This window comes from Salvia splendens, chromosome 6 (assembly GCF_004379255.2).
Source record: "Salvia splendens isolate huo1 chromosome 6, SspV2, whole genome shotgun sequence".
NCBI classification, from domain to species: Eukaryota; Viridiplantae; Streptophyta; class Magnoliopsida; order Lamiales; family Lamiaceae; genus Salvia; species Salvia splendens.
In genome coordinates, this window is record NC_056037.1 from 30,138,678 (window position 1) to 30,161,222 (window position 22,545).

At 40.4% G+C, this 22,545-nt stretch overlaps 2 protein-coding genes, 1 long non-coding RNA gene and 1 pseudogene across 5 annotated transcripts; 2 read left to right on the plus strand and 2 right to left on the minus strand.

Annotated features, from left to right (window-relative positions):
• The first annotated feature begins 2,811 nt into the window (after window positions 1-2,811).
• LOC121809921 (carotenoid 9,10(9',10')-cleavage dioxygenase-like) lies at window positions 2,812-8,465 on the plus strand. Its single transcript, XM_042210770.1, has 14 exons — window positions 2,812-3,114; window positions 3,187-3,257; window positions 3,352-3,366; window positions 3,453-3,564; window positions 4,018-4,117; window positions 4,426-4,488; window positions 4,871-4,981; window positions 5,828-6,012; window positions 6,286-6,424; window positions 7,027-7,144; window positions 7,217-7,318; window positions 7,445-7,696; window positions 7,863-7,974; window positions 8,138-8,465. The coding sequence occupies exons 1-14, from the start codon at window positions 2,911-2,913 to the stop codon at window positions 8,159-8,161; spliced, it is 1,608 nt and encodes a 535-aa protein (XP_042066704.1). The 5' UTR covers window positions 2,812-2,910; the 3' UTR covers window positions 8,162-8,465.
• Window positions 6,595-7,731, minus strand: LOC121809922. Its single transcript, XR_006052328.1, has 3 exons — window positions 7,591-7,731; window positions 7,236-7,361; window positions 6,595-7,107 (listed from the first exon to the last, which is right to left on the minus strand). It is a non-coding gene; the product is annotated as an uncharacterized LOC121809922 (long non-coding RNA).
• Window positions 8,466-13,686: 5,221 nt separating the features above from the next.
• LOC121808473 lies at window positions 13,687-18,138 on the plus strand (annotated as a pseudogene).
• Window positions 18,139-18,683: 545 nt separating this feature from the next.
• On the minus strand, window positions 18,684-22,271 carry LOC121809766 (protein DETOXIFICATION 43-like). 3 transcript variants are annotated; one of them, XM_042210559.1, is made up of 13 exons: window positions 22,104-22,271; window positions 21,922-21,985; window positions 21,110-21,201; window positions 20,492-21,005; window positions 20,269-20,404; window positions 20,091-20,187; window positions 19,904-20,004; window positions 19,670-19,833; window positions 19,522-19,593; window positions 19,341-19,457; window positions 19,172-19,267; window positions 18,976-19,097; window positions 18,684-18,897 (listed from the first exon to the last, which is right to left on the minus strand). In XM_042210559.1, the coding sequence occupies exons 3-13, from the start codon at window positions 21,184-21,186 to the stop codon at window positions 18,843-18,845; spliced, it is 1,551 nt and encodes a 516-aa protein (XP_042066493.1). In that variant the 5' UTR covers window positions 21,187-21,201; window positions 21,922-21,985; window positions 22,104-22,271; the 3' UTR covers window positions 18,684-18,842. The 3 variants fall into 3 exon arrangements, 2 of the variants coding, with proteins under 2 accessions (XP_042066493.1, XP_042066494.1); XM_042210560.1 differs by having other exon boundaries at window positions 21,110-21,204; XR_006052301.1 differs by having other exon boundaries at window positions 18,790-18,897; window positions 18,976-19,081; window positions 22,104-22,270.
• Between the last annotated feature and the right edge of the window lie 274 nt (window positions 22,272-22,545).

Sequence of the window (22,545 nt, forward strand, 5' to 3'; positions counted from 1 at the left end):
ATCTTTAAAATTACTAAGTGATCAAATTCTGGTTCATTTCACATCTTTTCAATTTAATGACAAATCATAAAGTTTCAAAAAATTTAGGAAAATTGGTCCCTAAAACCATAAACTTTGCCTAAAATTTAGTATTTTCCACGAATTTTAAAATTGGTATATAATATCACAAACTTTGCACTTTGTTTGGTATTTCCCATTGCATATCTATTACTATATTTGACTAATTTACGAGGTTTTTTTTATCATACTTGACACAATTAAATCAAAATGATTTTTTAAAGTGACTTTTTATCATACATGTTATGAACTTAAAAAGTGGTTTAAAATATTATAAAACGTATCACGGTTGCCTACGTAGAATAAGATTTTGATGAAAATATGTTATTTGAGTGAGTTTGGGAAATACCAAACAAAATGCAAAGTTTATGATATTATAGACCAATTTCAAAGTTCATGGGAAATACCAAATTTTAAGCAAAGTACATAGTTTTAGAGACAAATATCCCAAAATTTTACTGTCATTAGATCAAATTTGTGCTATTATTCTAGATTCACTCAAAATTATACCGTTTAGTCATCTATGTTGTCACATTAATATACACGTACACTTGACAACACAAAAAAATTAAATATGTACACTAATGTAACATCGAATTTGATTTGAAGAAAGGTATTATGGGCTGATTGAAAAAATTTGAAATGCATGGGATAAATCAAAATTCAATCATGAAAAGATTATTTGGTAAGCATTAGGGCACCCGCAACGCGGGCCGTGGCCGTCGCGGGTTCCGTTCCGGCGGAACGGTTCGCCGGCGCGACGCGTTGCGGCTCGCCAATCCGTTCCCAGGCTGTCCCCATTCCGTGCCGTGAGCCGTGCCGGCGAGACGCGGCACGGCTTGTTCCTCCACGCGCGCCGCCGCTGCCTGCGAGACGTGGCCGCCCCTGCGTCGTGCGTGACGCCCACTCGCCGACCCGCGAGTGGGCGTCGTTAATTATGACGCAATAAATCATTTTTTTTTTAAAAATTCGAATTTTGTAAAAAAAAAAAATTAAAAAATGTGTAAACGGTCATATGACCGTTTTTTATATCCGTTTAACATTTTTTTTTTATTTTTTTTTTATTTTCTTATTCTATAAATACACCTAATTTCATCTTCATTTCACACAACTACACATCTATTCTTCCTACATCAACATCAATTCCTCTCCAATTTTCATATTCAATCTCTTCACAAAATGTCCGGCGACGGCAATTACGGTGGTGGCGGCGCCGGTGGGTGGGATCTCAACGCGTTCGGCGATTGGGAGACCATGTACAACACACTTGGTGGTTCTGGGTCGTCGACGCCGGGCACCCAGGGGTCGGCGACGCCGGGTGGGTACCAACCACCCACTTTCGATGTGGATGCCTACGCTCGACCCTCCGGCTCGCGGCTTTCCCAGAGTTTGTCCCAGATTCGGGAGGATATCCCCGTTGAACCCACCCAGGGAGGAGGCCGAGGCGGTGGAAGCTCCAGGGCTGCGTCTGAGGCACCCGAGGAGGAGGAGGAGGAGGAACCGGAGGATCTGGGCCGGCATCCCTACACCAACGAAGAAACAAAGGCGGTGTACACCGCCTGGCTCACCGTCTCGTACGATCCCATCGTCGGGAATCAACAAGCCGCCAAGTGCTTCTGGGAAAAGGTCCGTGATGTCTACCACCAGACTAAGCCGAAAGGGGCCCGGAAGCGCAAATATACAATGCTCCGTGCTCACTTTGGCCGAGTCGACCTACAGGTCAAAAAATTTTGCGGCATCTACACGGCCGAAGCGGCGAACTACCAAAGCGGAGCTTCGGGCGCCGACATTCTGAGGGCGGCTTTGCGCGTCTTCTACCAGGACACCGGTGTACAGTTCAAATATGTTGATATTTGGCAGCTCGTCAAGGACGAGGAAAGGTGGGCCGGAGGTGTCCGCTCGAGCTCGGGCTCAACCTCAAAGCGCACGAAGCACACGGCGACCGGCAACTACTCGTCTGGTGACACCGGTGAGGCCGGCGAGGGTGAACCGCAGGTGTTTGGGGGTACGGGGGATCCAACGCCCGGCGAATACGGGGGATCCAGCGTTGGGCGCCGTCGGCCGCAAGGGACGAAGGCGGCGAAGGCGGCTAGAGCGAGGAAGGGCCGAGGCGAATCAAGCCAGTCGGCCTCGGGATCGGGCTCGCGGGGACGCTCGGACACACTTATGGTGGCGTACATGACCGCCACAATGGCGGACACTTCCCGCTTCTCGTACGCCCAATTCACGGCCTGGTGGAACGGAATTGTTGCTATGGCAGCACAACTTGACCTTCCGACTCCCCCTAAACCTCGACCGCCTCCGGAGGATGATTCGCCGGCGGAGTAGTTTTTTAATTTTCCCACGTTTAATTGTGTGTTTTTTATTGTGTGTTTTTTATTTTTTTAGGATTTTAATTGTGTGGTTTTTATTTTTTTAAGTTTTAGTTGTAATTTTTTTTAATGTTGTGTGTTTTTTAATAAAGTGTGTTTGTTATTTAATAAATCGTGTTTGTTTTAATTGAATTGAGTTGGAAATAAAAATAAAAAATGAAATTGAATGAATAGTAATTTAAGGAACGGTTAAGGAACGGTTAAGGAACGGAGGGTTGCAGGTTCCGTTCCTTAGTTAAGGAATGGAGTAAAATAGTACAGTGGGGCCCTCAAATAGTAATTTAAGGAACGGTTTAGGAACGGTATAGGAACAGCGTTGTGGATGGCCTTAGCCCCTTTTTTATACTGCTATGGAGTAGTATAGGATAAGATATTAGAAGGCAATTTTCCCGCCCCTATACTGTAACCAACAACTACTCCCTTCGCCTACTCATTACCCGCCATTAATACCCACTCCTACACCACACCTTACCTCCACAACATGGAGAAAACCCGCGGCGGCGCTGTGCTGGTGCGGCCGGAGCCTAAAACCGGCCTTATTTCCTCGGCAATTGACTGGTTGGAATGGGCATTTGTCAAGCTCATGCACGATTCCAACCACCACTCTCCCTGTCTCTCCGGTAACTTCGCCCCCGTCGATGAGACTCATCCTCTCTCCGACCTTGCCGTCAAAGGAGATCTTCCGGTGAGCGCCTTCGATTTTTCCTTTATCCGACCGGAATTTCGAATTATTGAGGAAATCAATTGGTTGCTGCAGGAATGCCTAAACGGTGAGATCGTCAGGGTAGGTCCAAACCCGAGGTTTGCTCCGGTTGCTGGATATCATTGGTAATCGTTTTGCTGTATTTATTGTCACTGATACATCTCGAATTTGGCAACCTAATTTGATTGAGTTTGTAATTGTTCGTTTAATTTTCTGCAGGTTTGATGGAGACGGGTGTGTAGTTTCGAGCAGTCACATCTTGAGCATTCTTAATGTCATGATCGATTCTTATGTTTTGATTTTTGTTTAACTGGCTGCAGAATGGTTCATGGTGTGCGCATTAAAAATGGGAAAGCATCCTATGTCTCCCGCTTTGTGAAGACGTCACGACTCAAACAAGAAGAGATTTATGGTCGAGCAAAATTTGTGAAAGTATTATGTGCTTCTCTATCTTAAACTTATTTTTATCTTTTCTATCCAAATGTCACTCATAAAATGGTGAAGCAAAGTGATTTTATCCAATTCCTGCCATTAGAGCAAATAAAAATTGCAGTTGCTTTACATAAATGCAAAAATACATGGAACCGTACATTGAACTGGGGATCCCTAAATTACTTAAATGGTTTTCTTTATCTACAAGGTTACACTGATGTACCATTAAAATAGTAGGTTTAGGTGCTTCACTTGATGTCGATAGTTTGAGCCATAATTCATTTGACTTCAAAAGACTACTTAGGAAAAAGGACGAACTTGTGTTTTCATCAACGAAATGTGTTCATGTGTAGTCACGTTACTTTTCATGAGCAAATAAGTGTTTGCTTCAAAATATGCTATGTATTTCATGTCTTATTCTTTGGCCCCTTACCATTCCAACTTGACAAGCAGCTTGGTGACTTGAGAGGGATTTTTGGACTTATCATGGGTACTATGCATATGCTAAGGACAAAACTCAAAGTACTGGATGCTTCCTATGGAAATGGCACAGGTGGGAATTATGGTTCTTTATTGCCATATAATTCTATATCTATCGCTAACAGCAGCTAGCTGAACACAATAATTTCAGTTTTAGTTATACTTGCATTAAATTTTTAGATTATGTAAGAGGTCAGTCAGATAATTATATGAATGCGATGGCATAGCACAGTCCTAATCTTTTGTTGGTTGCATTTCGAATGTTAGCATTTCTTGGTAGTTGGTAATAAGTTTATTAATCCATGACAAAAAACTTCAGCTGGTTGTTCATCTATTACATGGGCCATGATTGACTTGACTATAATGGGGTTGTGTATTCAGCTAATACAGCTCTAGTATATCATCATGGGAAGCTTTTGGTGCTTGGTGAGGCAGATAAACCATGTAAGTTAGCTCTTTCTTTCTCTCTCATGTTAATTCTAGAACTAGAACTATGTTTCTTGTTGTGGATTATATATTGTTCAATGAAACCCATGTTTGCACCTTGTCTCCTTACCTATCTCCATTGACTTCCTTTGGTGGGTATTTAGCTTACAAAATTGTCCAATTTTTACCAAAGCAATTATAATACTCATGTAATATCTTTATCTTTTATCTGACAAGTAAGGTCCACCTGCTTTGCATGAGGATGTACTATGGCTTCACTATTTCCACGAAACAGGGCCCTCTAAATACAGTTCTAGTTGTTTGTGTGTATGCGATTGCGTGCGCGTGTGTAGAATTCAGATGGATCTAATGCAGCACATGTTTTCTATTTGTCGAATAGATGTTATGAGAGTTTTGGAAGATGGAGACCTGCAGACCATTGGCATGATGGATTACGACAAAAGACTGTCACATTCTTTTACTGCCCATCCTAAGGTGGATCCCCTCACCGGTATGATTAATGAATGTCAATATAAACACGGCAGTAAAATTAATACTTTACAAGATATATTTCTTTCTTCAGTGATTTGTGATTTGTTTTGTGGTTGATTTATCACCTTTTCACTTGTCCTTGTTCTGTTGACACTACTACCTTGTTATTTTCTATCTAGCTGCAAAACATACTTCTGCTGTAACTATGAAGTAGCTAAAGTTGTCACCGGTATGAAATACATGCACATAACAGAATAGCTGGAACTATGAAAAAGCATATGCTGATGAGCAATTAATACTTGATGTTAATGATGTCAATTTACATACTCTAGTATGCCTGCACCTAGACTTCCTCACCCAATAGCAAGTAAACTTTGAGGTTATGATAATAAGGCAAGTGTTAGTCATACAGCAGTATAAATTGAATTATTTTTTATGACTATCTTTGCAACCTTACAACAAATATGCCTTTTTTCCATTAGTAGTAGTTTATTTTTTTTATTATTATATCAACTTGGCGTTGCATGTTATCAATGACAACTTGATAATTTCATTCATATAGGATAAGCTTCTATTAGCTAGCAATAAGTTTTATTCTGGAACCTGGACAATCCTGAATCCTTATTGATTCCTTTTGTCATGACTATCTTAATAAGCTAAAAAGGACTAGGATATGCCAACTAATCGAACTATAACAATTAGCAAAGATATTATGAACCAAGGAAGTAGCATACACAACTCTCGGCAGCAGCCTCGTTTGAGTTGACACTAATGTTTCTGTTCATTTCTTTCATCTTGAGAACAAAGTTAAAAATTTCTTTCTTGTTGGCGAAAGTAAGTTTTCTTAGAAAAACTTTTTGTACAGGGGAAATGTTTACCTTTGGATATTCTCAGACACCACCATATATCACATACCGAGTCATATCAAAGGAAGGTGTGATGCAGGAACCAGTGCCGATAACTATACCAAAATCAATCATGATGCATGATTTTGCCATCACCGAAAATTATGCAATTTTTATGGATTTACCATTATACTTCATACCAAAGGTGCGGCTCTTAAACAATGTTATCCCTGTTCGTACTTTGACAAGAAACATGGTGTAGTAATTGCTTCCAGAGTCTGTTATCAGAAAGAGTGCATATTTGGGTCCAGTACCTCTCTTTATTTTATTTAAAAGCAATCCTGTAAGGCGGATATAGTTTAAATTTTTGTAACATGTTAGTATTGAATGTGGACTAGTAATATGTTAATGAATATTTGTTAGAACGATATTTGTTTCCTAATTACTGAAGCAGTCATGGTTATCAATTTTTTTCCAGGAGATGGTAAAGGAAAACAAATTTATTTACACTTATGATCATACTAAGGAAGCTCGTTTTGGGATTCTTCCACGATATGCTGAAAATGAGATGCTAATAAAGTGGTTTGAGCTTCCAAATTGCTTCATATTCCACACCTGTGAGCTATTTCATTATTTTTTTGTTAGAAGAAGGCTTTTCTGCATGTTATTACAAGAGTCTGAGCTCGTAGGTAGTCAAACATACTTTTTACCTCATAAGGTGATGCATGATCCAAAAATGTTGATTTAATTGATGTTCCTGTTATTTAAAATGGTGGAGAGTTTCGTATAGATCAAACTGAATCTTTTCATATGTAAATTTCATTGTTTTCCGAAAAGCCAATGACTATTCGGAGCTCTTACAAAAATAACTAACTTTTTACCTTTTGTGTGAAGAAGAGGTAAAGATGCCTTTTTAAAATTGAAGAAGGTATATTACAAATGCCTCTTCCCTTGGAGAATGAATTTTTGTAAAGAACATGTAAATATGGTAGTTAATTCACTTTACCTCTCCATTTACACCTTCCCTTGGAGATGCTCTATGCACAACCTGAAACCAAACTAGGTTAGACTGGCTCTTGAATCTCAATCATAATAATCTTGAGTAAGAAAATAACAAGCAGTTCAATGTTTTAACACGAACTGTTATTACTCATAATCATCATAGGATATTTCTAGATATTTCCTGTATTGAACATTAATGTACTCAATTGATTGTCAGCAAATGCTTGGGAGGAAGGAGACGAAGTAGTTCTTATCAGCTGTCGGATTGAGAATGCTGATCTTGACGTTTTCAACGGCTCTGTAAAAGAAAAGTTTGAGAATTTTAAAAGTGAACTGTAAGAGACCAACATGCTAATCCATTTGTACTTATATATCCTATCTAAAAGGTGATACTCTGTTTGTGTAAGGTATGAGATGAGATTCAACCTTAAAAGTGGTCAGGCTTCACAGAAAAGATTATCTGCATCAGCAGTAGATTTTCCCATAGTGAATGAACGCTACACAGGCAGGTAAGCTCTATCAAGTTCATCAATCATGTGGCTCAACTTAAGGCTGGATAAATTCAAAAAAACTAGTTTCAAATAACTCATAGACAATCAGGAATCTCAGGGTCATGCGTGTTTTTGTGCATTCAGGAAACAGCGATACTTATATGGCACAATATTGGACCATTATCCTAAGGTAACTGGAATTATAAAATTTGATTTACAAGCAGAACCAGACACAAAAAAGGAAAAGCTTGAAGTGGGAGGAAATGTTAGTGGCATCTTTGATCTCGGACCTGGGAGATTCGGATCAGAGGCAATCTTTGTTCCCCAGAATCCTGATAATACATGTGAAGAAGATGATGGCTACTTAATTTTCTTTGTCCATGATGAGAGCAGTGGGTATGTTCTCCATCTACTATACTCCCTTGTTAATTATTTCTTGTCTTTCTCTGTGAATTAGGCCACTCGATTTTCCAGATGAAGGATGCGTTGCAATGTGAGAGGAGAGACAACTAGAGTATCTTAGTTTTGATTGAGTAAATAGTGTATTGTTTGAGATATGCAGGAAGTCGGAAGTGAATATAATCGATGCAAAAACGATGTCGGCTGATCCTGTTGCTATAGTGGAACTCCCCAGAAGAGTCCCATATGGTTTCCATGCCTTCTTTGTAACTGAGGTTGGTATTTCTTCGTCTTTCGCTGCAGTGTTCGGTTATTTTAAGCCAATGCATAACCAACGTTGTTTGGTAGTACTACATACAAAATGTTATTTTGTCTAAAAATTAAATGGGATATAAATTATTAATAGTAGTCATTTAACTTGATTATCCTTTGCCACAGGAGCAACTTCAGAAACAGGCTTAGCACTGACAAGGTTTCGAGGATATTATTATGGAATAATAGCAATGCCTTTCCCACTAAAAAGAGGCATGGTGGTGTATAATAATTCATAAATTATAGATATGTGTGCATCATGCATGTGTTAGTGTTAAACTAATAATTCATAAATTAGCTAGTGTTAAACTAATAATTCATAAATTAGTTAGCACACTAGCGCTACCCTGTATATTAGTATATTTCACCATAAGTTGTATTTGTACGATCATAACGTTAATTTTTATGAGTTTCTAAAATCAAATTTGGTCCTTAAAAATAGGATTTGCATTGAGTTCTTGAAGTAGTAAAAATCATGTTTCAACTTTCTCATTATGGAAAAAAATCACGTTTAAAGTGTCTCGATCTAAATGACTATTTTGCCTTCGAAGGCATGAAAAATATATAAGCCATGTATCTATCTCATTATTACTTTTTTATCCAAGTATAACCTTTTTTACCCATTTATCTATGAAGTTAAGAAATGACAACTTTTTTTATTACTCTATTACATTTTAACTTAAAACAAGATAACTTACTTTCATAGTATTTGATGGAGTACTTCGCTCGTTCCTTGTTTTAATTATATTAGAAAAATGATATTCTCTTGTCCGGAGAAGATAATTCTCTTGTCCGGAGAAGATATAGTTTTAATGTGAAATTCATAAAATAGTAGAAAAACTGTTACTTTGTTAGTAGAGGATGGAGATTATCTTTAAAAGTTAAAAAAAAACTTACTAAATAGAAATGGATTAATTTTATGAGATGCAAAAAATGACTATTTTCATATGGGATGTAGTGAGTATTCTAATGTATTTGGGGATATGATTATTTTTTATTCTACATATAAATTTGCTAAATACCAAGACCAATCAATTTCTAAAGATTTCACCAAATCTAGTTCGGTTTTGGCCAAATTACCTAAACAGCATAGTTAACGAGAATAGAGAATTTTTTATTATGCTACTTTCATACTCGTATCCAATTACCTAAAATTGTATTGATAAAATAGATAATTAACTTATAAAGACCATAAATAAATTAACCGGGCGTCATGTCACTAAACATAATTGGGCACCGGCAAACCCAACACGAAAATTCATATGCCCACCTCTTAAATTAATTTCAATCAAATCATTGTGTCATCCTCTAGTTTTAAATGAGAAATTAGATTACAATCTTGAATAAATTCGTTCGCGAAAAAGGGGCTAATTTATCGTTATTATTAAAAATGTAAAGACAGACGATTAGGGTGTCGACTATAGGGGCGGCGCGCCGGCCGCCCGCATTCCGATACCGCCCCGCCGGCCTATAGTGGAGGGAGCGTCCGCCCCGGGGCAGACGGCACTCCGGCGAATTATGTGCGAGGACGCGCCGGTCCCCGATCGCCGCGCCTATAGGCGCGCCGGCAGCCCCCATTAATATATTTTTTTTCAAAAATTCTACTATAAATACCACTCCACCACCACCCATTTTACACCATTTTCAAACAATCTCAATTCATTCACTCTCTACACTTTCACTCTCTAAAAATGCACGGTGGAGACAACGAATCACCCGGCAATGACGAATCGGGATATGACGGCTATCCTTCCCAGCCGTCGGGATATGTCGGCTATCCTTCCCAGCCTTCGGGTTGGAGTCAAACTCCCCCTCCTTGGGGATCGAGTCCAACTCCTCCTCCATCTCAGCCGTGGAGGTTGGTCCTACGCCCCAACCTTTTCAGAGGAATTTGAGTCGGTCGGCATTTGGAGATTATAGACCCAACCTCGACGCGGTTAACCATCCGCGGTCGGAGACCCCTTTCCAATCCAGCCAATCTCCTTTCACCGATGCAGATCGAGACGCAATGGAGAGACGATGATGGGTCTGCTCAGTCCGGGCGTACCGGAAACGCCGGCAGCACACGTGGATACGCCCGTTCTGATGAGAGTCGGCGGGTTCGATGGGGCGGGTGGAAGCAGTGGCGGCGGGGCGGCGGAAGAGGCGGCAGCGGCAGCGGCGGTGGTGGTGAGGGCAGCGGCGGCAGCAGCCGGCGGTGGACGAGCCACGCACTACACCAAAGCGGAGTCCATTGTTGTGGCGCGGGCGTGGGATGCCGTTACATCGGACCCCATAGTGGGCACCGATCAGATCGAGGAGAGCTTTTGGAAGCGCGTCCTGTTGGCATACAACGAGTTCAAACCTCGAGGCGGGGAACAGCTCCGCAAAAAGTGGTCTAGGATTCTGCATGCCACCAAGCGGTTCAGCTCCATATACGAGAACAACCTGCTCAGTGCTGAGAGTGGCCGAAGCGAAGCCGACGTGAAGGCGTTGTCTATGGCCCAATTCAACACGGAAGGCTGGCCGAAGTTCACCATGTGGGAGGAGTATCTTGTTCTCGAGCACTGTCCGAAATTCCGGGCCATCTGTGCGCAAGAGCGGGCAGGAGCTCCTGAGGTGAAGCGTACTAGACATAACATAACCGGGGACTACAACAGCGGCAACGGCTTGCAATCATTCGACCTCAACGACGAGTAAACCGAAGAGCCCTCGCTACACACTCTAGGCGCCCACGCCCTCCGGGACAACAGACCTCTATCCGAAGCGCTAGAGTGGCTGGAAGTTCCTCCCGCCTATCGTCGGCCGCGTCGGGATCGCGCATCCCGCAGCTCGCCCCTATACCGCAACCCATGGCCCCTGGTCCCCACGAGGTCTTGAGGGAGAACCTAGATGTGCAGTTGTTGAAACAACTGCAGGACAACTGCCGTTTCGGCGAGACCGCAACCGACCCGATCATCACGGGTATATACTGGAAACTCATAGGGGAGATCCAGCGCCGGCTAGGCTTGTTTGATGAGGATTGTACTGGGGCGGCCGGCGGTAGCGGGGGAGGCGGCGGAGAAGAGGAGGATGAATCCGATTCCGCCACCGAGTATACGGTGGCGGTTTTTTTATTTGTATTGTTTTAAAATGTTCGTTGTATAATTTTACCGTTTCCAATACAATGAATATTCGGTCCCAATTACCTCGTTTTCTAATTATTTATATTCCGATAATTTTAATTGATTTAATATAGACGAAATAAAATAAAATAATAAGTGACTAAAAATTTTAGGACTATTGAAAGTGTCCATCTTATAGTTGCGGATAATTTTTTTTTTGTAGACACGGATAAATAAACTGAGACTGTAGATAAAAATGAGGCAATGCTATTGGGGCTGTCCACAAATAGTGGACACTCTCTCGAGCATGTCGCCACCACTAATCACTATCTTTCTCAAATTGCTCATCTTTTCTTTACTTCCACTTGAACTAATTAAGTCTTTACATTTAATCATAAAAAACTCATCCAAACTGTAAAGCTGCCCCATTAATTGGATGCAGATAATCCAACTAATTATATTATCCTATCAATACGTTATTTTTAAGCAAAATCCCATAAAAAGGTGAATGAAATCTGTAAGAATCATATTTTACTTCAAATCCGAAATAATACTATTATCTTTGTTACTTTTCAATATTTTCTCATAAAAGTACATTTTCTCTATTTTCAAAGAGTGTAATCACAGTCGACAATGATGCATTTGATTTTAAATAACTCCAATTTTTATTTTAAATAATAATGTATAAATTGAAAAAGAAGGGGATTAAAAGTCAAAGACATCCCTTTCCATTGAATATGAAAACTTAAAATATTTTAATAAAATGAAAAGAAGACAGGTGAAGTCTCGTCTAATCATAGTAATTATTTATTAAATTTATTTGATGAGTATTCTTAGGGCACCCGCAACGCTGTGCCGTTGCGGTTCCATCGTAACCGGGAGGAAGCCGCCGCAAGGTTAGTACGCGACTACTTCTGCGATAACCCGGTTTGGGGAGATACGTACTTCCGTCGCCGTTTCCGCATGGGGAAACCGTTATTTCTCCACATCGCGAATACTTTGGCAGCCCGGGAAGAGTTCTTCCAGGAAGGGTTCGACGCGGTCGGCCGTCCGAGCCACACGACGCTGCAGAAATGTACTGCAGCAATCCGCCAGCTTGCGACTGAACAAACGGCCGACATGTTCGACGAATACCTCCACATCGGAGACAGCACTGGGCGAATGTGCTTGCTCAAATTCTGCCAAGGCGTCCGGGCAGCCTTCACCGACGAATTTCTCCGAAGGCCAAGCACGACCGATTGTCAGTTCCTGCTCAACCTTCACGAAACAGTGCACGGATTCCCCGGGATGCTCGGCAGCGTCGATTGCATGCACTGGCAATGGAAGAATTGCCCGGTGGCGTGGAAGGGGTCCTACACGAGCGGCCACAATGGCACCCACCCAACCGTTATACTTGAGGCCGTTGCCGACTACCGCCTTTGGATCTGGCACGCGTACTTCGGGGTCCCTGGGTCGAACAACGACGTAAACGTGCTCCACCAGTCCGACCTATTGACCGAAGTTTTGGATGGTAAAGCGCCGGCCATCAACTTCGTCGCCAACAACCGGCTTTATAAAATGGGGTACTATCTCGCCGATGGCATCTACCCGAAGTGGCCTACCTTCGTGAAGACGTGCAGTGGGTCTGCGAACCCAAAGCAGACTCTTTTTGCGCAAAAGCAGGAGGCTGCTCGCAAGGATGTGGAGAGGGCGTTCGGGGTTCTCCAAGCGCGCTTCAACATCATCAAAGCCCCGGCTCGTACGTGGTTCATGGAAAACATGGTCGACATCATGTATACGTGCATAATCTTGCACAACATGATTGTCCAAGACGAAGGACCCGAGGCGGGAAATTGGTTCGACGACGAATCCCCCGGAAGCTGAACCGCAAGTAGTCCGCCTCGAAGTGGAGCGCATCCGTCTATACAAGAACGGTTATCTATTCGTGCAAGGACACGCGACTCTAGTGCCCACACCCAACTCCAACATGATCTAATTGAGCACATTTGGGCAAATTTTGGCGGATGAAATTATTAAAATTGTGTACTTTTATTTTTTTAGGATTTTAATTGTGTGCTTTTTATTTTTTTACGTTTAAGTTGTAATTTTTTTTAATGTTGTGTGTTTTTTAATAAAGTATGTTTGTTTTTTAAAGTGTGTTTATTTAAATTGAATTGGGTTGGAAATAAAAAAAAATGAAATTGAATGAATAGTAATTTAAGGAACGGTTAAGGAACGGAGGGTTGCAGGTTCCATTCCTTAGTTAAGGAATGAAGTAAAAAAGTACAGTGGAGCCCTCAAATAGTGGTTTAAGGAACGGTATAGGAACGATATAGGAACAGCGTTGTGGATGGCCTTAGCAATCTTAAATCAAATTTAAATTGTATGCCCAAAAAAGAGTCTTAATTGACTCTTTATATTTTAATCATAATATTAGAAAATGGTATAAATAGAAAGTGGAAATAGACCGAAGCAGAACACGTCACACACCGTCCAAAACCTCTTTTATCTTTCTCCATATGGGTCCCACTCCCAGACTTACTCCAATTTCCACATAATTTCGCGTGCATTTCAAAGTAATTTCATTTGCATTCGCATCTGCATCTGACTTTCATCTTCATTTCAATTTCAAAATCGCTCCCAACCCCCACACACTCTCTCTCTCTCTCTCTACACCGCGCAGAACATACAAAGCTTTCACTTCATTTCGCTATCTCTCGATTTTTCTTCTCTCCACTCCAAATTCAATACACATATATACACCCACCGTATGTATTCATTCATGAAACCTCCTCTTTCTCCTCCGATTTTGTTTATCTAGTTGTTCTGTGCGATGAAGATCGCCTTTTTCGCTTCAGATTTTTTCAGTTGTTTCTGCTTGTTGATTCGTTTGGATCGTTAGATCGATTTATGAGCGTGTGACATGATCTATTTGCAGATCTTCGGTGGAAGCTCTGGTTTTTTGCGATCGTAGGTGAGTTGATTATAATTTGTCTTATTTCTTAAAATGTTTGGCTACTGGACTTCAGTAGTCTTTGACTTCATTCTCGTAACTGATCTGCGCATCGTTGAAGTGAGATCTTGTTAGTTTTATCAGCAGTTTTGTTTGTTGTCGAATTGAAATCATATTATTGGGTTTTTTCTTCTTTTGTTCTAGAACACACTTAACATTCCTCGGGTGTATTGGATTTTTTTTTTATTCCGTCTTTGTTAGAGACACATGACCCTCATGCGTCTCCTTTTAATGAAACGCATGACGGAGATGTCTCTTTAATAGAGACGCATGAGGGACATGCGTCGTTAAATTTTTAATTTTTTTTCATTATTTTTTTTGAAAGACGCATAAACGTCATGAGGGTCATGCGTCTTTCATTTTTTTATTTATTTTTATTTTATTTATTTTATTTTATTTTATTTTATTTATTTTTAATAGTAAAATAAAATAAAAATAAAAATAAAAAATGAAAGACACATGATGCTTATGCGTCTTTGCGTCTTTGCCTGTGACGCATGACGATTATGCGTCTTTCAAAAAAATAAAGAAAAAAAAAATAAAAATTTAACGACGCATGTCCCTCATGCGTCTCTATAAAAGACGCACGTTTCATTAAAAGGAGACGCATGAGGGTCATGCGTCTCTCCCAAACCCGGAACAAAAAAAAAGTTCAGTACAAACACGGAATCTAAGTTCTATTCTAGAAAAAAAAAGAAAAAACCCCATATTATTCATGAGTTTTTGGACTTGATTCGCTATAACTTAGTTATTGAACCAAATATTTGTATTTTAGGTTATTATTATGAGTATATTGCTACATGATTTGTAGTCATTATCTTCTGTATGGATACTTGCAATCGCGTGAGGTTTATGTGGATAGTAATCATGGATGCAGGTATATGTATCTGATTTCTGTAATGTTTATTCGGGGATAAAGATTCGTTTTTCACTAGGTATAGCTATCATTTTTGAACATACAAGAATTATTCGTTTTTCTGAATATATTGCAAAAGTAGATTCTATTCCCGACTACTATAGTATTTACTATGTGGCATAACAGTTGGGTGGCTAGCTTAATATGTACTTCTTGCTGCTTTATGGATTTCCCTTGATTGTCTTATTCTCCACTTTTTATTAAAGATAGTATCATACTCCATATGAATCGAAGTCTTTGGATCTTCTGTCTGAAGTTGCGTTAAAGGTAGTTGCTCTAGTTGTCCTACTATACTGTATATTTGGTTGCTTCTGTAACTCTGACTAGTTGGAGCATTACAGACATATAATTGGACGAACAGAGATATGAAATTGGTTGTCCTTCAATTTTGTAAAGATAATTGTATCATGGTCTACTTTGTGGATAGGGTATTTTGTTCGTTTTCCCTTTGTGGTATATAATGATTTGTGCTGAACGTCATGCTAGCTGCTCTTGTGGGTTTTGTTGATCCTTATTTCATTTTTACTGATCTTCTGATAAGTTCATGGTAAAATTGTGAACAGTTTGATGCCAAAACCTTTTCATATCGTTAATGATATTGGCTGTCTTGCAGTTGATAGAAGCATGTGCACTGGGCTTGAGAAATCAAATTCCAATTCTTGCACAGCCCAAATGAAGGATTTGAACAACTTATCTGTGGAGACTGAGGGTTCCCTTTCCAGTTTGCTTGAATTTGCCGCCAACAATGATATTGAATCTTTCAAGAGATTGATAGAGGTGGATCTGTCTGTGGTTGACGAGGCTGGACTTTGATATGTTCGCAAGAAAGGTTCAAAGCAAATCAGCCTGGAAGAAAGAACTCCGTTGATGGTAGCCGCTACTTATGGTAGTGTTGATGTCTTGAAGCTACTAGTGGCTTTGCCTGAAGTTGATTTAAATAAATCATGTGGTGGCAACAAGTGGACTGCGCTACATTGTGCAGCTTTTGGAGGTTCTGTCCGCGCATTTGATGTTGTAAAGTTGCTGTTATCTGCTGGTGCTGATCCCAATATTGAGGATGCCTGTGCCCTGCGCCCAGTTGACGTGATTGTAGTTCCTCCAAAACTTCCTGGAGCTAAAGCTGCTCTTGAGGACTTGCTCATGAACAACATTTCTGATGGGTCTGTTGGTGAGTGCAATTTACGGGTCACCATATCTGGTTCAAATGCATCTTCCCCTGTACTGTCATCATCACCAGAAAGTAGGTCCATGTGTTCGCTCTCTGATTCTGTATCTTCTCCCACAGCTCCTAAGTTTGTTGATCCTGCTGTTAATTCTGTGTCAGAGAAGAAACAATATCCTGTGGATCCATCTCTACCGGACATAAGAAATAGTATCTACTCAACTGATGAATTCTGCATGTTCTCATTCAAGGTCAGGCCGTGTTCAAGGGCATATTCTCATGATTGGGCTGAATTTCCTTTTGTACACCCTGGAGAAAATGCTCGCAGAAGAGACCCGCGGAAGTACCACTACAGCTGTGTCCCTTGCCCTGATCTCCGAAAGGGCGCATGTAGGCGTGGGGATATGTGTGAGTATGGTCATGGTGTGTTTGAATGCTGGTTGCACCCTGCTCAGTATCAGACAAAGCTGTGCAAAGATGGCACAGGCTGTGCCAGGCAGGTGTACTTTTTTGCTCACACCCAGGAAGAGCTTCGCCCTCTCTACGTCTCTACTGGATCTGGTGTGCCTTCTCCAAGATCTGTGGCTTCTGCATCAAGCTTCATGGACATGGCTGCAGCCTTAAGCCTTTTGCCTGTCTCCTTCTGCATTCAATCAAACCATGTCGCCTACTGCAAATGGAATGTCTCATCCATCTTCTGGGGCTTGGACTCAACAGAATGTCCCCACTCTCAATCTACCTGGCAGCAATCTACAATCCAGTCGACTGAGATCTTCCCTAAGTGCTCGCGATATTCCATCCGAGGATCTGAACATGTTGCAGGATTATGATTCCCAGCAACTCATTTTAAATGACATGGCTTGCTTTTCACAACAAGGCAATTCTGCTAGGCTGGGTTCTGACCGGTACCAGACAATGTTGACTGCTTCCAATCTTGAAGAGCTTTTTTCTGCTGAGATTGCATCATATCCAAGACTTACTGACCAGGCAGCGGGCTTTGGCGTTTTTTCTCCTTCACATAAATCAGCTGCTCTTAATCAGTTCCCACCGCAGCAAAACATTTTATCACCCATAAATACTAATGTTTTTTCTCCAAGAAATGTTGAACATCCTTTGTTGCAAGCTTCTTTTGGTGTGTCATCTCCAAGGATGTCACCAAGAAGCTTGGAGCCAGTGTCCCCCATGAATGCCCGTCTCTCAGCTTTTGCTCAGCTTGAGAGGCAGCAGCAGCAGCAGATGCGCAGCCTCAGCTCCCGGGAACTTGGGTCCAACCGTGCCCCTGTTGTGGGATCTCCCACAAGTGCATGGGCCAAGAGGGGACCGGCCAACGGGAAAGTAGATTGGTCTGTTGGCGCAGACCATGAAGGTGGTCTGAAAAGATCATCCTCGTTTGATTGCAGAGCTGATGGCGAAGAAGCCGACTTATCGTGGGTGCAATCTCTTGTCAAAGAATCACCACCTGAGATGATGGACAAGGCCGCAGCCCCAAGTTCTGGTGCTGCACCATCCGGTGAGTGTTTGAAACCAAATCCTCTAACTGACTCCGTCGATCACACTGTTTTAGGGGCTTGGCTTGATCAAATGCGACTTGATCAGCTCGTAGTCTAGCTGAACAGACGATGAATTCTCTCTCACTTAGACAAGAAAATGGTAGGAAGTATATAAAAATTTTTGTGCTCTTTTTTGGCTCGCGAAAAAAGGTGCAAGTCGAAGGTAGCAACAGCAACAGCAACGATGAGCTTCCGGAGTTCTTATTGGTAAACTGATATTTTTTTTTCTTATACAAAAAGATGTACTAAAAACTCACCTCATTTATTGATTATTACTACCTGAGCTTTCATTTGTTATCTTGGGGGCTGTACTAAAGAAAACCAGCCCAATTTGGGCACCTGTGTCCTTGTGTTCTGCTAAATCCGAATATTATATTTCCAATGTATCATGCTTACTTGAAGCAAAATATGATTAGTTCATGAATGTTATGTACTCCTTTCGTTTTTTTTTATAGTTGAGTCATTTTTTTCATTTTGGGAAGTTTCTTTATAGTTGAGTCATTTCCATATATAGTAATTATTTTCTCTCTCTTACTTTATTCACTTTCTACTTTATTCTCTTTATTTATTCAACAAACTCAACATTCCTTTCTTAAATTCTGTGCCGAAGAGGAAGTATCTTGTTTTTAATTGTTTTGCGACAAAGGAGTGTGAATGGATGCCACATGTATTGATTGTGATTGGTTGCATAGGATTAGTAAGGTTAGAAGTGGAGAGGGACGTAATGTGCACTAATTTTAATGTGTTGGAATTTTGGGAGAGTGGTATGGTGGGTGGTGGGGATCAATTGATGTTGATTACATTATCTTTGATGGCGATTTGTGGGGTCCCAAATTTAATATCGTGTTGAAATATCAGTCCCTCTCTATCTAAGGCGAAGTCCTGTTTATTTCGGATAAAACAATAAAGTTTTTTTGTCTTGGCTTCTTCTAGAATATTGGTTAAAGTTCTTTCCTTTTACTTATCTCCTAGTATTACAAAATCATTAAATACAAGGATGAAACTGTTACACACGATAAGACGAGTTTGTTGTATGAAGAAAATACTGCCTTGAAAAAACAATGAAAAAAACAGGTGAAGGAACAAAGACATTTTATTAGTATTATTCCATTATAAGGTTCATATTTTCTATGATGAAGATCTCCCCTTGAGAAAGCGCCAGGGTCCTGTTCCTGTTCCCATCCTGGATTCAATTTTTGGTTATCAGTCAAGAAAAAAGAAAATTTTATGATATTCATGCTGAAAAACAGAGATTTTTCACCTCCAAAACCCAGCAAATGTTCTTAGTCCCATGTAGATGGTCAAAGCAAACCAGATCCCGATGTAACCGTTAGTTTTCGACAGAAGAAACAATGATCCGATGCTTACTATCGATACAAGCACCTGGCAAATTGATAAAAGAAAGAGTATAATGCAATAAAAAGTTGCTGATCTTGATCTTAGGCGGTTAGTGTTACCATGGAGTACGCAGAGTATGCAAAGTCGGACGCTCCAAAATTGACACCATCGAAAACGAATGCTAGCGAGTTTATAGGTTGTGTAGCTGCCACAAACTGATGGATATAACAGCAGTCAGAATCCGAAGCTATAACACTAGTAGTATTAGATTAGGAAGGTTTGAGTTACCGGGATGCCTATGGCGATCATATGAATAACACTTTTGTCCTTGGAGAATATTCCTGATCCGAACTGCAGCCCCATTCCAACGAACACAGCAAGGCCGAGCCCAAGCACGAATCCCATCTGCAAAAACCATAGTGTATTGGTGTGTCGTTACTTTGAGATTCGTATAGTGAAAAAAAGTTACCTGCAGCACTCGAGTTGCAGCAGCTGTTGCTTTCTGATAGTCTTTCTCAGCAAATGCACAAGCAAGGATTGCCTAAAAATCATTATATACTGTTAATTCCAAATCCTTTGAAACGGGAGGATTCGTTTGATCAGTCTAAGTAAGAAACCTGTCCAGCAACTGCCAAGCCGTCAGCAAGAAGTGAAGAAGTGAGCCAGACCTGCAGGCATATCTGGAATGCAGCCATGGGAGTGGGGCCGAACCGTGCAGCCAGTGAGGCAGCCAAAGTCACACAGATAGTCACAGCTATCACTCTTGTAAGCAAGAGGGAACCTGCAGGGGGATGAGCTGCTGTTAAAAGGCGCCTTTTCACAATAAGGAATATATGGGGAGTAGTTCTTGCCATTCTTGAGGAATTTTTTCAGCTGCAGATTTTTGAGAGTTGGAGTTAACAACATAATCTGTGTAGATAGCTTGAAAAACAGAATCAGAGTGATCAAGTACCTGACCAAATATAAATAAGAAAAATGTTTTCTTGTTAGAAAAAAAACAAGACTCGTCCTAGTTAGTGCAGAGTGAGTGAAACTGACTGTGAAAGGACATGAGCAATGGCAGCACCGGAGACGCCCCAACGACACATGAATATGAAAATGGGGTCCAAGATTATGTTTGTTAGATCACCTACAACTGTTGACAGTAAAGAAGAGGAAGAGTTAATTAAGACATGATAATATATCCACCAAAACAAATAGAGAAATGAATGATTACCAATAGCATAAAGAGGAGTTTTCGTATCCTTAAATCCGCGAAAGATGCCTTGCATGGCTAGAGACAAGAGAACTGCTGGAGCCCCAAGTGACCTTATGGTTAGGTACCTCTCTGCAGGGGCCAGCATTGGAGATCCCTATTTGTTCCACACAACAAATCATTCATCTTTAACTTTGTATGATTAATAGTACTAACTAACTAACTAACTAACTAACTAACTAACCGTTTTCACGCCCATCAAGCCCAACAGGGGTTTTGCTAGGAAGACAAGGAATGTGGTCTGGATGAGGCCCAGCACTACACCAAGAATCAGAGCTGTGGATGCTGAGGGGATGTGGCGGCGCTTGCTATTCTCTGGCTTGGACTTGGCTTCTGCCAAAACAGCATCATCAGGCTTGGACTTGGGCTCTGCTGATAAAGCATCATGAGGCTTGGATTTGGCATCGGGTGCCTTCTCCAAGTCGAGGTGGCCTTGCTGCTCATCGGTGATTCTGCTGATGGTATCTTCCTGAGCAACGAACGAGGTGGTGATGCTGACAAGTGGGAATATGGCCACTTTAGAGGCTTGGTTGAAGATGGCAATGGACACTCCAACAGCTGCGATTTCCACGGGACCTAGGTGGCCTATGAAGGCCGTGTCGATGAGAGATGCAATGGGATCGGCTGCCAGTGCTAGGGCGGCCGGGAAGGCGATGCGCAGTATCTCCAATCCTAGCTCATCCCTCTTGAAAACATTCCTACACTCCCAAACAAATTAACATAATAAATTATGCTATATGCATATATATTACTACTACTTAATAAGTATATATGAAGAGAGTGAGTGAAAATAAAAGGAAACCTAGCATCTTGGAAGAAGACAAACACCGGGAACTTCCACTTTCCGGCCGGAGACACATCAGCATTCTGATCAGCCATCTCCACTTCTTCCAACTGCTAGTGTTCAATCATGATCATACATATAGAGACATCACTAGATTTATGAATTTATAGGAGTACTATTATAGTATATGGTTTAGTTAATTTATATATTGATCAAATTTAAAATGTAGTTAAAATTATGCAGCTAGTAAGAGTTAATTAAGACATTGAAAATGAGAGAAGTAGTGAATGCACAACACAGCCAATCAAATGAAAAATCAATCAATTTTGATCACATAATTAAAGACTAAAGTGTGCCTCAAAAATAAAGAATCTTGCTCCTTTATTTTATCTTCGACGACTCATGCATATATTGGTAGTACTTTTGAGTGGTGATATACACACTCATATACTCTAGTAATTAAAAGCTAATTAATTTTATATATATATATATTGCATGCTCCTTTTATGAAATGGACTAGCCTAGGAAAATTTCTCTTGCCTACGTGTACTCAAATAATTCCTTGTGTGTGCATGGAGAAAGAGAGTGTTGTGAAGATGGGCTACCGTGAGAAATTACTCATCCTCCATTAGTAGCCGAATCAATTATATTCACCACATCTATAATTAATATCATGATTCCATAAGCTAGGTCTTTGATTTTATTAAATAGCTAGGTTATGAATTCAATTTTTTTATGAATTCATTAATAAATTACCATCTATACTTCATACTATTTCTAGAAAATAAACTAAATTTCATTATACATTAATAAAATAATTATGTACTCACAGTTGTAGCAGTCGGTTGAATTTGCTGAGACGATTAAATTAGGTATCTGAATGATGCAGATCACCTAGCAAGAGAGGGAAATATAAGTAAGACTGAAGATATAATGCAAAATAGGTTTGAAAAAAAATACTAATTGGGATCAAAGTTGGAGTTAAAAAAATGAAGTAGATATGCCTTCTCACCTCTCTATCTCTCCTATTGTTTCCCACGAATTAAGGTGATGAGTTTTTCTCAGTTGAAGCAGTATTTGGTTTTGCTATGAGTTTGTTAACTATGAACACATAAAGGCTAAAGCCACCACTACGGCCTTTATATACACGTTTCTACACACTTTTTTTTTCTCCTTACTATTTTAATCAATTCACGTCATTTATCACTCTCTAATATTTGTATTTCACAGAGAAGTTGAATCAATATATATACAGGCATGCATATATGATATATCTCCGACGTGTGTGTGTGTGAGCTACTAGCTAGTATGCAGTAATTATTTTAGTCATGTTTTATTTACAAATAAGTACTCCCTCTGTCCCGTTATGATTAACCCATTTCTTTTTTCACACTTGATTTAAAAAAATGACAATAAATAGTTAAAGTGTAAATGTATTAAAGTAAAAGAGAGAA

Bases quoted from the DNA above. Each gene is read 5' to 3' on its own strand.
- LOC121809921 (XM_042210770.1), top strand. From the start codon at position 2,911: ATGGAGAAAACCCGCGGCGGCGCTGTGCTGGTGCGGCCGGAGCCTAAA. The intron at 4,489-4,870 runs GTAAGTTAGCTC...TTTGTCGAATAG, and splicing joins TGGTGAGGCAGATAAACCAT to ATGTTATGAGAGTTTTGGAA. The intron at 7,975-8,137 runs GTTGGTATTTCT...CCTTTGCCACAG, and splicing joins ATGCCTTCTTTGTAACTGAG to GAGCAACTTCAGAAACAGGC.
- LOC121809766 (XM_042210559.1), bottom strand. From the start codon at position 21,186: ATGGCTGATCAGAATGCTGATGTGTCTCCGGCCGGAAAGTGGAAGTTC. The intron at 20,405-20,491 runs GTTAGTTAGTTA...TGGAACAAATAG, and splicing joins GCTTGATGGGCGTGAAAACG to GGATCTCCAATGCTGGCCCC. The intron at 19,098-19,171 runs GTAACACTAACC...TCAATTTGCCAG, and splicing joins CATACTCTGCGTACTCCATG to GTGCTTGTATCGATAGTAAG.